This window comes from Castor canadensis, chromosome 7, assembly GCF_047511655.1.
Source record: "Castor canadensis chromosome 7, mCasCan1.hap1v2, whole genome shotgun sequence".
NCBI classification, from domain to species: domain Eukaryota; kingdom Metazoa; phylum Chordata; class Mammalia; order Rodentia; family Castoridae; genus Castor; species Castor canadensis.
In genome coordinates, this window is record NC_133392.1 from 91,926,198 (window position 1) to 91,941,963 (window position 15,766).

The following is a 15,766-nucleotide window of genomic DNA, read 5'->3' on the forward strand; positions in this document are numbered from 1 at the left end:
AATTATGAAATGGGAAATTTGGTATAAATAGGGCCCCAGGAAGTGGAGCGCTCTCCATTTGTAGATTGCAGTTCGGTCTAACAGATAGGAATGCACAGTCGGGATGTTTGAGAAATAAGGAGGGGTAGGGACAGAGCCCTGAGAAATGCCAACTTTGAAGAGATATTTATAAACTTTGATATTCTGCCCATTTGTGTCCACACTATCAGATAAAGTTTAAACTTCTTTAGAAGGTACTTTTTGATCTTTAGATTATGTACAAAACACTCTTTGACCTGGCCCTTGCAACTTTAACCCAATCACTTGTTCTTTTTTCCCCTCTGCCATAGAAGTGATTTTTCTAAGAACTCTTTGCGGTGCTGTTTTACATGTACATGCCTCTGCACTTGTTCTCATTTAAATATTCATTCACCTTTGTGTCTCCGGTGAATGTCAAGCTCATTTTTCTTTGTTGTTGAGGTGGTAGAATATATGTAATATAAAGTATCACTTAAATCATTTTAAGTGTACAATTGTGTGTACACCATACAACTGGAGAACTCTTTCATCTTGTAAAACTGAAACTTTGTACCTACCCATTAAATCTTAACTCCCCATTCCTTATACACACACACACACACACACACACACACACACACACACACACACACACCCCAGTCCCTGGCATCCACCTTCGTTATGAATTCATTGTAAGAATTTGAGTGCACTACTTTAAGTATCTCACAGAGGCCTGATTCTGGGGTGTCCCAACAAATTATGTCTAGTCACTCAGCTCAGAAAATCCAATGGAAAAGTTATGTGAAATGGTAGGAAAAGAATTTAGTAAATATGGCCATATGGGGAAGAGGGAGGAGATCAAATATCTCAGCCCATTTTCTGGGGTACTAACATGAGCAGTAGATCTAAAAAGAAGGAAGAATTGGGTCCGAGAGATGAAAGGAATGCATAACTAAACCAGTCTTGGTCAAACTATGGTTGAGTTGATCATTATCTCAGTTGAGGTGGTTCTAGAGAAATCTTTATTGCTGTTATCACTTGAATCCAAATTCTAAGAGGCGATTGCTCCTTCTTAGGGAGATAGCATCAGTTCCCATTATGGGCCAATTGTTCCTGCTTCTGTATGATCTCATCATAGGGTGATCTGTCCATGAGGCTCCACCAACTCTTGAATCCAGGGTGACTGCAGGTTTAGGACAGTGATAAAGTCTTTGGTACCTTACTGGCCAGTAAAAGCTGGCAGTAAGATACTTTAGTTACTCTTCAGTCTTGAAGAGGGATGAGATAGGTTAGGTAAATTTAGGGGTAATCAATCTTGTATTACCAGTTTTTAGATAGACATTCTTTAAGTGATTAACCTACTTTCTTGTAGAATTGAGCAGGATCTGATCCAAAATAAGGGAGACAGCTATAAAATGAAGGCAGTGATGCCAACCTTAATCCTGCTTTTATTTACTTGTCAGGCACCTGTAGGCCAAATGAAGAGTCTATGCTTTCAGGAAAAGCAATATCCAAGTACCTGTTATCATTGGAATGGAGTCATATAGTATTTGTCCTTTTGTAATTGGCTTATTTTATTTAGTGCAATGTCTTTAAGACCATCCATGTTGTAACTTGTATAAGAATTTCCTTCCTTTTTTTCAGTCTGAATAACATTCCATTCTCTGTGGTCTTAGTCTGTTTTCTGGAGATGTAGCAAAATACCCGAGACTGGGAGTTTTACATAGAAAACTGAGTTTGTTTAACTCACAGTTATAGAGATCCAAGAGCATGGTGCTGACATCTGCCCAGCTTCTTGTGAGAGTCTCATGCTGCATGAAATCATGGTGGAAAAGAGGAAGGAAAGTGGATACACACAGAGGAGCACAAATGCAGTAACAGACAGGAAAGGATGGCCCACTTTATAAACAACCAGTTTCCACGATAAATAATTCAGTCCCATAAGCCCTATCTCATTCTGAGACCTAACCCAATCTCCAGAGAATTGTCCTAGTATCTTGAGAAAGGAGATTAATTCATTCGTGATTGTGGTGTCCCCATGACCTAGTCACCTCCCACTAGGTCCACCTCCTAAAACGTCTCATTACCTCTGTTATATTTGGGACCATACTTCCAGCACATGAACTTTTTGGAGGACAAGCCATATTTATACCATAGTGTGTTACTGACCACATTTTTATCAACTCATTCTTGAAAACTAGCTCAAGCCTGACTTTGTTTGAAGCCTAGACTAAAGCCATTTGTTTTACTTCCTCCTTTGAGCCATCACCATACTCAGTTATCACATTGTAAATGTCACTCATTGCACCCTGTGTGTTTACTTGCATGTCATTCCCCCACCCTGTTTAGTCTGTAGCTCCTCGAGAGCAGTGCCTCTGTCTGTTCTGCTTTGCATCTCCTGGGCCACACCTAGAACCAGCATATCGTGTGTACTAAGTAAAATTTGCATTGGAACACAAGGATAAAAGAAGGAAAGTTCATTGAAGGCAACTACGTGTAGAGCAATAATAAGGAAGTGGTTCTGTACTCCCAGAGCAGAGAGTAGATGAGCCAAGTGGCTGGAGAACTCCTTGGATGGGATCACATGTAATGAGTAGTGGAAAGGAGAATGTTGTAAAGAAAACATCTTAGGTCAATGTACAGATACAGTTGAATGGAAAAATGCTGATTAAAGTGCTCAGTGAATGAGGATCTTTTGGTCTTTGGTTAAATTTTATTCTCGTCTCTGAAGTAAGTACTAAGAGTCTTTAGTGCTAATTTGTGCCTGCATTTACAGAAATGCAAACAAAGTTTTTACAATGACAGTATTCCTGAGGGTTAGAATATGGAGAGTATTCTAATGAAAATATCATTATTATCTTAATATCATATGTTACTTCAAGGGCTATATTTGTAGTGCTGGTGTGATTCTGACTTGTAAAGTAAATATATATTTTTGCCTTATATATATATATATGTGTATTTTTAATAAAAGGTCATATTACTAAAAGGAATAAAGGTCTCAGTATGGTTGGCTTTTCTTTATTTCTTAGTGTGTCTAAGGGAACTTCATACATGCTTATTTTTGTTGCTCTCCTGTTTGTGTGTTTGAGCTGTGTATGTGTCAACATCTTTGTCTGTTTTTGGTTTGTTGGTTATGGATGTACAATAGATCTATTAATTTCTTTTGTAGCACATGATTCAAAGCATCTCAGTGGTTTTTATTTGTCCTTTATCTTTTCTTTCATTCCCTTCTTTTACTCCTTTCTCAATTTTTTTCTAATTGCTCCATCTTTATTTCTTTCTATTTTCCTTTTCGTTCCTTTTTCTTTTTCCCTCATACCTTTAAACTCAATGCTATATACAAGTGATGATTCTAGATAAAGTGGAATACAAAAAAGTGAAAAATTAAGCTCTACCTCAACCATGACTTTTCTTTTTACTGAGGAAACTAAGGGGCTGAGTTTATGTTCCTCACTTAGTCACTAAAGTCAGAAATCTTGGTGTCATTACAAGTTCATTCCTTTTTGTTATTCCTCACATCTAATTAGTCACTAAAGAAAATCCATTCTTCATCCAAAATATTCTTCTAAACTTAATACATCTCCAGTTCTACTGTTGCTTCCCTGGGTCAGGCCCATTACGGTTCATACTTGATAATGAGAGAGCTCATCTCAACTTCCTACTTCTTCTCTCATACACTTCTAAGCCAGTGGCCACTATGTACTTCTGAGGGTATCCCACCTGCAAATATCATTCAAAAACCCCTGCCCCTTTCATTGCCTAAAGTTAAATTTGAAACTCAATAACCTAGCATTAAGTTGATTATTAATTAGCTCAGTTTCTTGCATTCACCCATAGCTCCAGCCATACTGAATGACTTTTAGTTTTCTGGATGTATTTACTTATTTTCTCAAGTTATGCCACTTATCCCAACCACCTGTTGAATTCCTGCTACTGAAGCCTCCACGTTGTCATGAAAGAATGGATCAGTTTCCTAGCACATCTACAAGTTGGAGTTGTAAACGTGGCCTATACTTGAAGGAAAAGAGCATTGTTTTATTATCCAGGGCCTTGGCCTGGTATTTTCAGTGTAATTTTCTGATGAATTGAATGGACTTTATATAAACTTAGCAGCTCTTTTACCTTTTCACAGCAGAAGCTGGCCAAAAGACCCTCTTGTCAGCTTCCCTTTGATTTATATCCATACCTGGGCAATGCCAGATAGAAGGCTTGATGATATAAGCTCTGTTTTCCCATAACACTGAAGGAGAATTGACTTTGTTTTTCCTTTTCTCCTAGATTCCACCCTGTTCTTGATAGGTCTTTCAAGGGTGGCTTGTAAGAGTGCAAGTTGGAAGGGTGTGGAGAAGAAACCTTAAACTTACTGTCCTAGTTGCCTGGGAGGGAAGAGAGAAAAGGAATTCAGAAGAAAATAATCTCACAACAGGACTTCTTTTATAAAAGTCAGGGAGTTAAAATTGAATTTTCATGATTGAGCAAAAAACTAGAGGGACTATACAGACTTTTTTCAAACAAATAACTGTTAGGCCAGGCTTTTTGTCATAACTAAATGTACTAAATGGTGGTTAGTATAAATGAGAGTGCTTAAATATAAATGGAATTGGTTGAGAGAAGAGAACCCCTTAATTAATTACCTAAATTAATTTTTAAGACCTCTAGGAGGAAATTTTATTGTTAGCATTTAATAGATGGGGAAACAGATTCAGCATTTAATTGACCCGTCTAAGATTGTATGTCTACTAAGTTGCTAGGAAGGAATATGAAACTGTCTATCTTACTCATCAAGATGTGTAATGTTTCTGTTTTTATCTTGTTGTTTTCAGAAGGTTTACTTACTGTACAGATATTTGATAGATGGGTGATTAATATATCATATGTGAATACGTAAGTTTAATTAACTTTGATTCCATTTTCCAGTGCATTTCTTCTTCTGCAAAGTCTTCTCATGTGGTAAAATCAGAGGTTGTTTGAACTCTGGAATATGGGCTTGTATTTCATATTTCAGGACCAGCGATAAAAGGAAAAACTTGGCCAAACAAAAAGCTGAGGCTCAGAGGAGGCTATATGGCCACAGTTCAATAAGAAGGCTCTTACCGGGTTCCTCAGACTGGGAACAGCAGAGACACCAGTTGGAGAGGCGGAAAGAAGAGTTGGTATGAAAGCTATTTTTTAAAATTTTTGTATGTGTACGGTACTGGGGATTAACCCCAAGGCCTCATGTATGCTAGGCAGGTGTTCTACTACTGAGCTCCACCCCCAGCCCGGTGTGAACATTTTAACAAAGTACACACAATTTGAGTTATGTGACTCATCAGGTTTCATTTGTAAAATTTCTTCATTCTTAGAAAGAAAGACTTGTTCAAGTACGAAAGCAGATCTTGCGAGAAGAACATGAAAATCGACATATGGGGAATTACAGGTAATTATGCTGCCATTTTTATATAGACTGAAGGAATGAAGTGTCAGAGCGATCATTCTAATTTTTAAACCTTTGAGGCTTACTTTAAACACTGTTCTTTCATTCTAAGACACCTTTCAAGAAAGGAAAGGTAAATGGTTCAAATTTGAGACAGCTCTTGTGAGCTAGCTTCTGGGGTGCCTACTGGAGGACTATTTAGCCTGCTGTTCTTCTGCAACTATGTTTGGTTGTTATGTGGTATTTTAAGAAAGTCAAAATTCAGGTCTTCCAGTTTTCTTTCTGCCAATTCATAGTGGCTGCTGTACTTTTTTTTCTTTTTTTTAAGCCAAATTCTTGGAACTGGGCAAAATAAGAAATTATCTGAAGGAGCCAGGCAGAGACAGTAGTCAGGGGTGAATTGGAACCCCTCATAGTATCACCCTTGACAGGATCAAAAGGGGACCCCCAAACTCCTTGTGTTCTAGGAAAGTTTACCCCTCCTCCCAAGCTTCAACATTGCCTCAGCAGGATTTGGGAAGGCGTAGGGGTGCAGAATTTCTTATAGTTCTGGTAAGATGTTTTCTCCTGGCCTTCACACCTCGTAGTAGAACATAGAAGAACACTTACCTCCTACCTTACCGCTACCCTGTTTTCATTCCATGACCCCCAAATTGATCATCAGGACTAATGCCTACATTCTTGTGTGCCACACTTACTCATTATCCCTCATCACCTGAACTCTTTTCCACAAAGTCCAATTTGCCCAAACACCATTCTCCAATCACTTTCCCTCAGCCAAACCCTTGCACACTGTATCTTCTAGAATTGTGCTGTTTAATGATACTTTTCTAGACAATGCTTAATTTATGTGAGTAATGTGAAAATATATGAATTTCACATAGCTATTTGTCTTTATTTTTAGTACCTAGTAATAGGACTAGCACAAAGTAGGAGGGCATTGATTACCTAATGAGCTCACCTTAACTATTGAGCTATGATAGCTTCTTTTTAAACAAACTGATTTATCTGATTTTATTGTAGACGAATTTATCCTCCAGAAGATAAAACACTACTTGAAAAGTATGAAAATTTGTTGGCCGTTGCCTTTCAGACCTTCCTCTCAGGAAGAGCAGCTTCGTTCCAGCGAGAGCTGAATAATCCTTTGAAAAAGATGAGGGTAAGTGAATGAGTGTTTATACAGAGAAAAAAAATGAAGCCAAACAAAATATCTTTAAAAACAACCCACCTTAGTCCTACATATAAAAGACATTTTATTTTTTATGATGCACTTTAACCTTTTCATTTTAACAGCTGGTAACATTTCATAGCAAACCAAATAACTTCATAAATAAATTGTCTGATGTGACAAATTATAAGTAGAAAATTATGATATTTTAATACCACATCTTATTACATAGATTTGTACATGAAGAAATCCATTTAAATAGCCTAGTGGTTTGTGACACTCAGATTTGGATAACTTGCTACTAAGTAGAACTGGCATGAGCGCAGGTAATTAAAGCTGGTAGTTTAACTCACATATCTAGGGAAATCAGATAAAACAGTGAGGACACCTGGGAGCAGGTTGAGGCCTCTTTCTCTCTCTGTGGTCTCTTAGCAGAGTTGTTAGAGCTCTTAATTTCTCAGGATGCCAAAAGGGAACATTTCAAGAGCATTCTCTTTAACCCAGCAGAGTCCCTCTGCCTGTGACAGACCTGATCTCTGTCCACCTATGTCCAGGCTTGACAAAAGTCCTCAAAGCAGGAAGGGACCACTCATCTCTACTCACCTGGGAAGAGCTTGTCCTTCTCTGGAATAAAGTTCTTTACACTATTTTTATCTACAGCTTTCTGTTTTAAAATAGGTAATTGTTTAGTTCAACTGGCTTTTTCTAGCTGTTAGGATGAAAGTACTGTCTGTGGTGATAGGATCATCTAAACAGAAACAGACTACTTGAGATTCTTTTTAACTATCTCATGCTGGTATCCATGGAATCTCCTAGAACTATTATTTAATCAGAAACATAAGAAGAATCTTTTGGTGTTTTAATAGCTAACCTTCTTAGATTGGAATGAAGATAACCTATTTCATAAACTTCTGTTCAATGAGGTTTCTAGTTTCCTCAAAAAACATTTCAAGGGGATATTAAAGTATAAGCCATAAATCTGTAAAGAAAGTTTTGGTGTCATTACAGGCTGAATAATACATGTAGCTATTGGTCTGGTTTGCTCAACATCTACTGCTGTGTTAAATTTTTAAATTTTTCCCTCAACTTCAAAATTATTCTAGAAGAGCACAAGAGGAGGTTATGCAGGTGGTTGTGGATTTGTAGTACCACCAATGGTTGTAGAAGAAAAACTGCTCATAAAGTTGTAAAAACACTATTGCAGGAAGTAAAATTTGTGAAGAGTTTCATTAATTGGTTCTCATTCACCAAATTCTAACATTAAATTGTTTCTAAATGAAATTCTTAGGTCAATTATCAGTTTTCTATCAGGAGTTTTAATATTGTGCATCAATTAGTTTAAGAATGATTAATGTAGTCTGTAAAGTTAGAAGGAACTTCCAGAAATTTTAGTGTCCAGTGGGCTAATTTATTGAAATATAGTCTTCTAAGATTTTAATAGTAAATGGGAACAGAAGGATATATTTGTTTATGATAAGTACAATAGATTTTATCCATGTATAATTTAAGTTGCCAGATTTCAGTGAAAGTTTCAAGAGAGCTTCCTGTAATCTTTTATTTTCTCTTCTTTGATCTGGGCAATCTTCACTAAATAATTTCAGAAATACTTGTACATTATTTTATAGATATTGATGGACTTGGAAAAATTGCAGAATCTTTTAGTGATCACAATTTTAATTAAAATGTTTTTTGAAGGAGGAAGATATTTTGGACCTTTTGGAACAATGTGAAATTGATGATGAAAAGTTGATGGGGAAACCTACCAAGGTTCGAGGACCAAAGGTGCAGTATCACTCTCTTCCTTAGAATCCCATAGGTGCTGCTCAGTTCTTGGTTTCCCCTGGTGATACTTTCAAGGAGCTGCAGGGGTTATTGTTCAGTGCAGATAAAGTTGGAAAGATGATACTGTCTTACACTAAGGAGAAATTTTTTTATTGTTTTATTATTCATATGTGCATACAATGCTTGGGTCATTTCTCCCCCCTGCCCCCACCCCTTCCCTTACCACCCACTCCGCCCCCTCCCTCTCCCCACTACCCCCTCAATACCCAGCAGAAACTATTTTGCCCTTATTTCTAATTTTGTTGTAGAGAGAGTATAAGCAATAATAGGAAGGAACAAGGGCTTTTGCTAGTTGAGATAAGGATAGCTATACAGGGCATTGACTCACATTGATTTCCTGTGCGTGGGTGTTACCTTCTAGGTTAATTCTTTTTGATCTCACCTTTTCTCTAGTTCCTGGTCCCCTTCTCCTATTGGCCTCAGTTGCTTTTAAGGTATCTGCTTTAGTTTTTCTGCATTAAGGTCAACAAATGCTAGCTAATTTTTTAGGTGTCTTACCTATCCTCACACCTCCCTTGTGTGCTTTCTCTTTTATCGTGTGCTCAAAGTCCAATCCCCTTGTTGTGTTTGCCCTTGGATCAAATGTGCGCATATGAGGGAGAACATATGATTTTTGGTCTTTTGGACCAGGCTAACCTCACTCAGAATGATGTTCTCCAATTCCATCCATTTACCAGCGAATGATAACATTTTGTTCTTCTTCACGGCTACATAAAATTCCATTGTGTATAGATACCACATTTTCTTAATCCATTCGTCAGTGGTGGGGCATCTTGGCTGTTTCCATAACTTGGCTATTGTGAATAGTGCCGCAATAAACATGGGTGTGCAGGTGCCTCTGGAGTAACCTGTGTCACAGTCTTTTGGGTATATCCCCAAGAGTGGTATTGCTGGATCAAATGGTAGATCAATGTTTAGCTTTTTAAGTAGCCTCCAAATTTTTTTCCAGAGTGGTTGTACTAGTCTACATTCCCACCAACAGTGTAAGAGGGTTCCTTTTTCCCCGCATCCTCGCCAACAGCTGTTGTTGGTGGTGTTGCTGATGATGGCTATTCTAACAGGGGTGAGGTGGAATCTTAGTGTGGTTTTAATTTGCATTTCCTTTATTGCTAGAGATGGTGAGCATTTTTTCATGTGTTTTTTGGCCATTTGAATTTCTTCTTTTGAGAAAGTTCTGTTTAGTTCACTTGCCTATTTCTTTATTGGTTCATTAGTTTGGGGAGAATTTAGTTTTTTAAGTTCCCTATATATTCTGGTTATCAGTCCTTTGTCTGATGTGTAGCTGGCAAATATTTTCTCCCACTCTGTGGGTGTTCTCTAAAGAACATTTCTTTAAACTTTAAACTGTTCATTTGATGAACAGAAGCTTTTTAGCTTTATGAGGTCCCATTTATCTATGCTATCTCTTAGTTGCTGTGCTGCTGGGGTTTCGTTGAGAAAGTTCTTACCTATACCTACTAACTCCAGAGTATTTCCTACTTTTTTCTGTATCAACTTTAGAGTTTGTGGTCTGATATTAAGATCCTTGATCCATTTTGAGTTAATCTTGGTATAGGGTGATATACATGGATCTAGTTTCAGTTTTTTGCAGACTGCTAACCAGTTTTTCCAGCAGTTTTTGTTGAAGAGGCTGCTATTTCTCCATCGTATATTTTTAGCACCTTTGTCAAAGACAAGTTGGTGATAGTTGTGTGGCTTCATATCTGGGTCCTCTCTTCTGTTCCACTGGTCTTCATGTCTGTTTTTGTGCCAGTACCATGCTGTTTTTATTGTTATTGCTTTGTAATATAGTTTGAAGTCAGGTATTGTGATACCTCCAGCATTGTTCTTTTGACTGAGTATGCCTTGGCTATTTGTGGCCTCTGTGTTTCCATATAAATTTCACAGTAGATTTTTCAATCCTAAGGAGAAATTTTGTTTTGTTAGTTTCTTTCAGTTTTTAGTTCTTTCCCTAGTGCTAGTGAAAGCCTTATGAGTTACGGCCAACAGGGCCTAAGACTAATACTCTGATTCTACACTCAGTATTAAGTTTCCCTCATATTAAGTTACTAAAAAAATGTGTAGCATTAAATACTAAGTTACTAAAGAAATGTGTCACATTAGATGGAGGTGTGTAGTAGCTCATTACTCCATAGACTCATTGTTAGGGAGCCTCTTGTCTTTTGTTGCAGGTCACTGCAACATTGGTAGCGTTTTTGTATAAAAGAAAAAATAAGTACAGTTCCTAGGAATAAATAAAAAACTGTCATGTCTGCTAAAAAGGGCAAGTGTTTGCTTTACTTGCATCTGTTCTGTGGTCATAGCATCCATGTATTCTTCTGACATATATCAGAGTCCTCACTCGTAGAGAAAGAAGTAGAATTTGAGAAATCTTGGAAACTTATTTCATTCTGTTCTTTTTACTTTACATTTCATCATTACTAAAGTATTTTTGCATTCATAGACATCTTGATATGTCCTGCTTTCAGGACATGTCTCTGACATGCCTATCTACTAAAAAAAAACATTGATTTTTTGCTCAGTTGGTTAGATTCCTTTTAATCTAGCTGTACTGTTGCTACCTTTGTAAACCCTTCTCTTGTGGTTCCAGTTGTTTCAATCTCCCATCTCCTCTGTCTTCTGCTATACCATAAACAACACTTTTATAGAGCATTTGTAATTATTTGCATGAAGTTATAATAAGGTTGTAAGCACCATGACAGTAGGAAGTGGATTTTCATCTTTGCATTCCTAGCATCTAATGCAGTGTGGCACAATGTAAGTTCTCAAAATCCATATAAGTATGTCCACAAGAAGCTCATTAGCTAGTAGAAGAGCAGACAGGTAAACCCCAAAGCATGAAGTCATCTGATAAGTCCTGTAATAAAGAGCATGAAGTGCTGCAGCTGCACAGAGAAGATGGGACATTCAGAATGTGGATGGCTTCATAACGGCATTAGCATGTGAACTGCATCTTGAAAAATGAGCATGCATCTAAGGGATTTAAGGCTTTCAGAATAGAGGGAACATCAAAGGCAAAGACATGGAGGGGTGAGGCTACGTGGAGGGCTATAGAAACAATGGCACTGTGCTATGACTCAAGTGGAAGGTGCTTATGAAAATGATGCAAGGATTGCCAAGTGGAAAATAAGCCTCTGTGGAGACCTGGGATGTTAGTCACGGTTCTGAATTACGTGCTCTCTGGAACAAGTAGCTGATGATTCTTTCAGAACAAATATATTCAAGACATTTGTAAAAGCTAATGCCTTCATGAATCATGGCTTCATTTTGGCGAACAGTGAGGAGTTTTCAAGCTTTGTTTATCAATTATTGCAATTTGCAAAACCCAACATGAGACTTCCTAGGGACATAGTGTTTATGGCAGAGTGGTAAATGCAAAAGCCCTGAGGTTTCCATTTTCCTTTGTTTCACTTGTGTAACACTTGCCGTCCCAACAAAAGTACAACCTCTTGGAGGGAAGACTTCATGTTGTATATATTTGTCAACCCCTCTTGCTCCAGGCAAGTAGTAGGAGTTAACAATGTGCTTTTGAAATGAAATCAATTAGATAGTTCCTGTAATTAAAGCCAGCAGCATCTCAATGTAGTTGAAAGCTGCATAATTAAATTAAAAGCATTTTTTCTAACTTTGAACTGAGTACTTTTATTATCAAAGGTTTAAAGTAAGCCACACTTCAAAGTGGACCTTCTTTTTTGGAGGGATGGTACTGTCTGTCAGACATTGATCTCCAGTGTCTTTATTGGTAGAATAATTGGAGATGATCATAAAATCAAATAAAAAACTTATTTGTACCCGGAGAAACATAACTTTTCACTTACTTGAGAATTTAATTAGCTACATAAATAATAAATGACACATTAAGCATTAGAAAATGTTCTTTTTCTTCTTTCATGATTAAGAAAAACTTTTAATAATTATTTGGAGATATGGTTCAGCATATATTCAAACAAATTTCAGATTTTAAAATTAAAATTAAAAATGGTTCTATTATGACAGCATGTCAATAGAATATAAATGTGCTTTGATATTAAAATAAATTTATGTGAATTATAATGGTGTTTACAAAGCAGTGTTCTTTTTCTTAAGTTGGGTGGTAGGTACATGGGTATTTGTATTACTATTTGTACTTCTAGGTATTTTATATATGTCATATTTCATAATAAAATTGGACATAAAAATAGGCAGCCTCAGTTTGTGTCATAACTAAATGCCAGTTTCTAAATTTCATTTTATAGTCAGGGCACTGTTTATAGTCTATGCTGCTGTGACTTCTGATAAATCATTGCTTAAACAGCATGATAGTCAAAAGGTCCCAAATGCAAGTATGGCACAAAGGTTCAGCTATCCATTTCCCTTGTGATTGTTTATATGGTGAAATAACTCGCTATATGGTTGAGTTCTTTAATGCCGTTTGCCTTCTGGAGGAAGGCACTCCTAGGAAGTTTGGTTGTGCTCTTGTTTCATCAGGCTAGGCTAAACTGAAGAAGCATCCCTGCTCTAGAGTTCATGTTCCCCAAGACTGTCAAAGTTTTTGATGATTGTGTTACTGGTAAATGTTTTTTGTGTATCTCTTTGAACATGGTTAGTGCTCAGTACATATTAGAACGTATCTTTAAACACAAGCTTCTGACTTAGTGTTATAGTTCATCCTTTGCAAAGGCTGTCCCTTTTAAGATGATCATGGTTTAACTTACTGTGTATTCCAGGCACTTCATGAAATCTGTTTCTCTCTTTATCTTTCAACCCACACTGCTACAGTGGAGGGATATACCTTCTTTCAGTGAAATCCCATAGTATTCAAGGATTTCATTATGGTGTGTGCTAACATCAAAACATTTTTGTTTGATTTAACAGAGAACAAACCACTAGTATACAACTGCAGGAACCTCTCCCAGTAGGACTAGAAGGCATATGGCATATGTAAGAAACAGTCTTAAAATGACTGAGTTCCAAAACTGTCATGTTGTTGATTGTGCACATTCTTTCTGAAGTGAAGCTGTCCTGCGCTCCCTCCCTTCTGTTCCTTCCACTGACATTTTTGGAAACACATTGGTTAGGAGGATTGGGAAAAAGTGATTCTAGTAGTGATATTTGGAACATAATACTATGGCATTTTGAATCTTTACAGATTTACTCTTCTACATAGTACGTAACATGTTAAAAAATTCATGCCACACTGCTTTTCATACTGTGTAATTTTGTGAAGATTGTAACACTGACAAAGGAAAGCAGTGCTACTCCATTATGGCCAGACTCTATGTGTCAAAGTTAGGAGTCCTCTGAGGAGAGACATAAGTTGTTCATGATCAATTTGGAAAATGGATAATAAATTAAAATTTTTATTTTATGAATATCCATCCACAGTAGGGGTTAGGGATGTAGTTCAGTGCTAGAGTACCTGCTTAGCATATGTGAGGCTAATTTATCTGTATATTTACTTATAAATAAATAAATGAATATCCACAGCAAATTAGCCATGTAAGGAATACCTTACTTCTTGTTGCACATTGTCTGTGTGGACGGGCTCTTAGGCTGGGTTTTAAGACCTGTTCTTACTTATGAGACTTCTCTGGCTACTGCTTTTATTCCCTTTGTCCTTCTTGCCCCTCCTTGCTGTTCCTCCTCCTGCATTTATGGAATGAGTCTTGAGGAGTAATCTCTCTATGTGGAATGAAGAGGTGATTAGGTTTGTGATTTTTAAATTTTCATATCCAACATTTCTCATTCATTTTGTTATTCTTTGTTTAACAGATACTCTGGTTCTTTATTACCATTATGTAGAAGCAGCATTTTTCCACATCATGACCTAGCTATATTATTTAGGAAAGAATATTCCATGGAAACAGAGCAGCTAGCAGATGCTCTGGGCTGAGCAGCACTGTAGCAGCACTGGTGTATGGGGGGATTTTTGGCCCAAAGTGAAAAGCAGCAAGCATGGGGGTTGGGATTAAAAATAGGAACTACTCATGGTAATTTAAGCCTTTTTTTTGAATTCTAACAAAATAACATATCCTTCTATTTTAGCCCCTGTGTTCGATGCCAGAGAGCACTGAGATAATGAAAAAACAGAAATACTGCAGCAGTGACAGCAGTTATGACAGCAGCAGCAGCTCTTCAGAATTTGAAGAGAATGAAAAAGAAGATTGTCAAGACAAGAAAAGAGAAAAGCAAGTTCCATATACTCTTAAGCACACCAACAACTGCAAATTGATCCAACAAGCCAGTAAGTTGGTTTCTTCTAATTTAGTTGATACATGAAGAACGATAGAGTTGAAATTATTGAACTCAATAAAATGACTTTGGGCCAAATGAACATGTGTCATGTCTGAGGAGTCCTAGATTCTATCCCATGTTATTCCCTAACCAGACCTGGACCCATCCTTTTTCAATCCCTTTTAGATACTGAAAATAGAAAATAAAAGGGTTGAATTAAGGCGCCATCCTTCTATATTTCATAGTTTTTGCTAAGTGCTAGATTGTTGCATGGTTTTTTGTAAAATGTGCCTTTGATTTGTCTGCCAATGACATTCTCCTTCAATCTGATATAGTGTCTTATTCCATCTCCCCCTGTACCTCTCTGTCACCCACTTTGATACTACTATCTATTTCTAAAAATGTGTGTATCTCTCTAGGCATTTGACTTGAATGTATCTGTGCACCACACAATTGTGAAATAGTTGAAGTTTTGTTCCCTCCCATTTACATCACGGGTAAGCACTTAAGTGAAGGCTTGTGCATAAGAAGATCAGCTAATCACTTCTTCCATGTCCTTCCCTTCCAACTTCCTTTTGTCTTCTGCTCTTAGTCTTTCCACATTCTTCTTCTTCATCTTTCTCCTGTCTTTCATTCCTTCTTCAATCGCAAGTGCCCACAATTGTGCCTGTGATTCCTCTTTTACCTCTACATGTCCAATGTAATAGTGCCATTTGTCTAGATTCACTTGGAAAGCCCCTTCCAGATGCTGCCTTCAGTCCAGGACCTTTCTTAACTTCTCTGTCTGATAAATATTTACTTTCTAATATTTGCATAGTACTTCAGGTCATAGGGTTCCATGAAAAGAACCAGTTTAATCATGCGATAAACACAGTTTGGAGCCTTTGTGCTCTCCAGCAATGATTCAGTCTGTTATCTTCCCTGATAATGTTTGTTTTTTAAGACTGGTCTGCCTTGCTTATGGAAGAATGCACGAGGAATGTAGAACTAATAGATAAAGACTTCGAGGATTAGCCTTTCTTTTGCTTCCAAATTATTCCATAAAAATATGCTTCCTGTTTTTGAGGATTTGTGTATTTGGAAGGGTAGTAATGGGTTACGTTCCATTTTGTTTATTTGCTCATTTA

At 37.2% G+C, this 15,766-nt stretch overlaps 1 protein-coding gene across 3 annotated transcripts in view; it reads left to right on the forward strand.

Moving 5' to 3' along the window:
• The window catches only part of Ttll7 (tubulin tyrosine ligase like 7), a 139,461-nt gene that overhangs the window by 88,218 nt on the left and 35,477 nt on the right, over positions 1-15,766 (forward strand). For all 3 annotated transcript variants that reach the window (XM_020185617.2, XM_074079607.1, XM_020185618.2), the window contains 5 exons: positions 5,006-5,153; positions 5,346-5,419; positions 6,440-6,575; positions 8,280-8,366; positions 14,451-14,649. In XM_020185617.2, the coding sequence (XP_020041206.2) occupies positions 5,006-5,153; positions 5,346-5,419; positions 6,440-6,575; positions 8,280-8,366; positions 14,451-14,649 (644 nt within the window). The remainder of the gene's footprint in view (positions 1-5,005; positions 5,154-5,345; positions 5,420-6,439; positions 6,576-8,279; positions 8,367-14,450; positions 14,650-15,766) is intronic.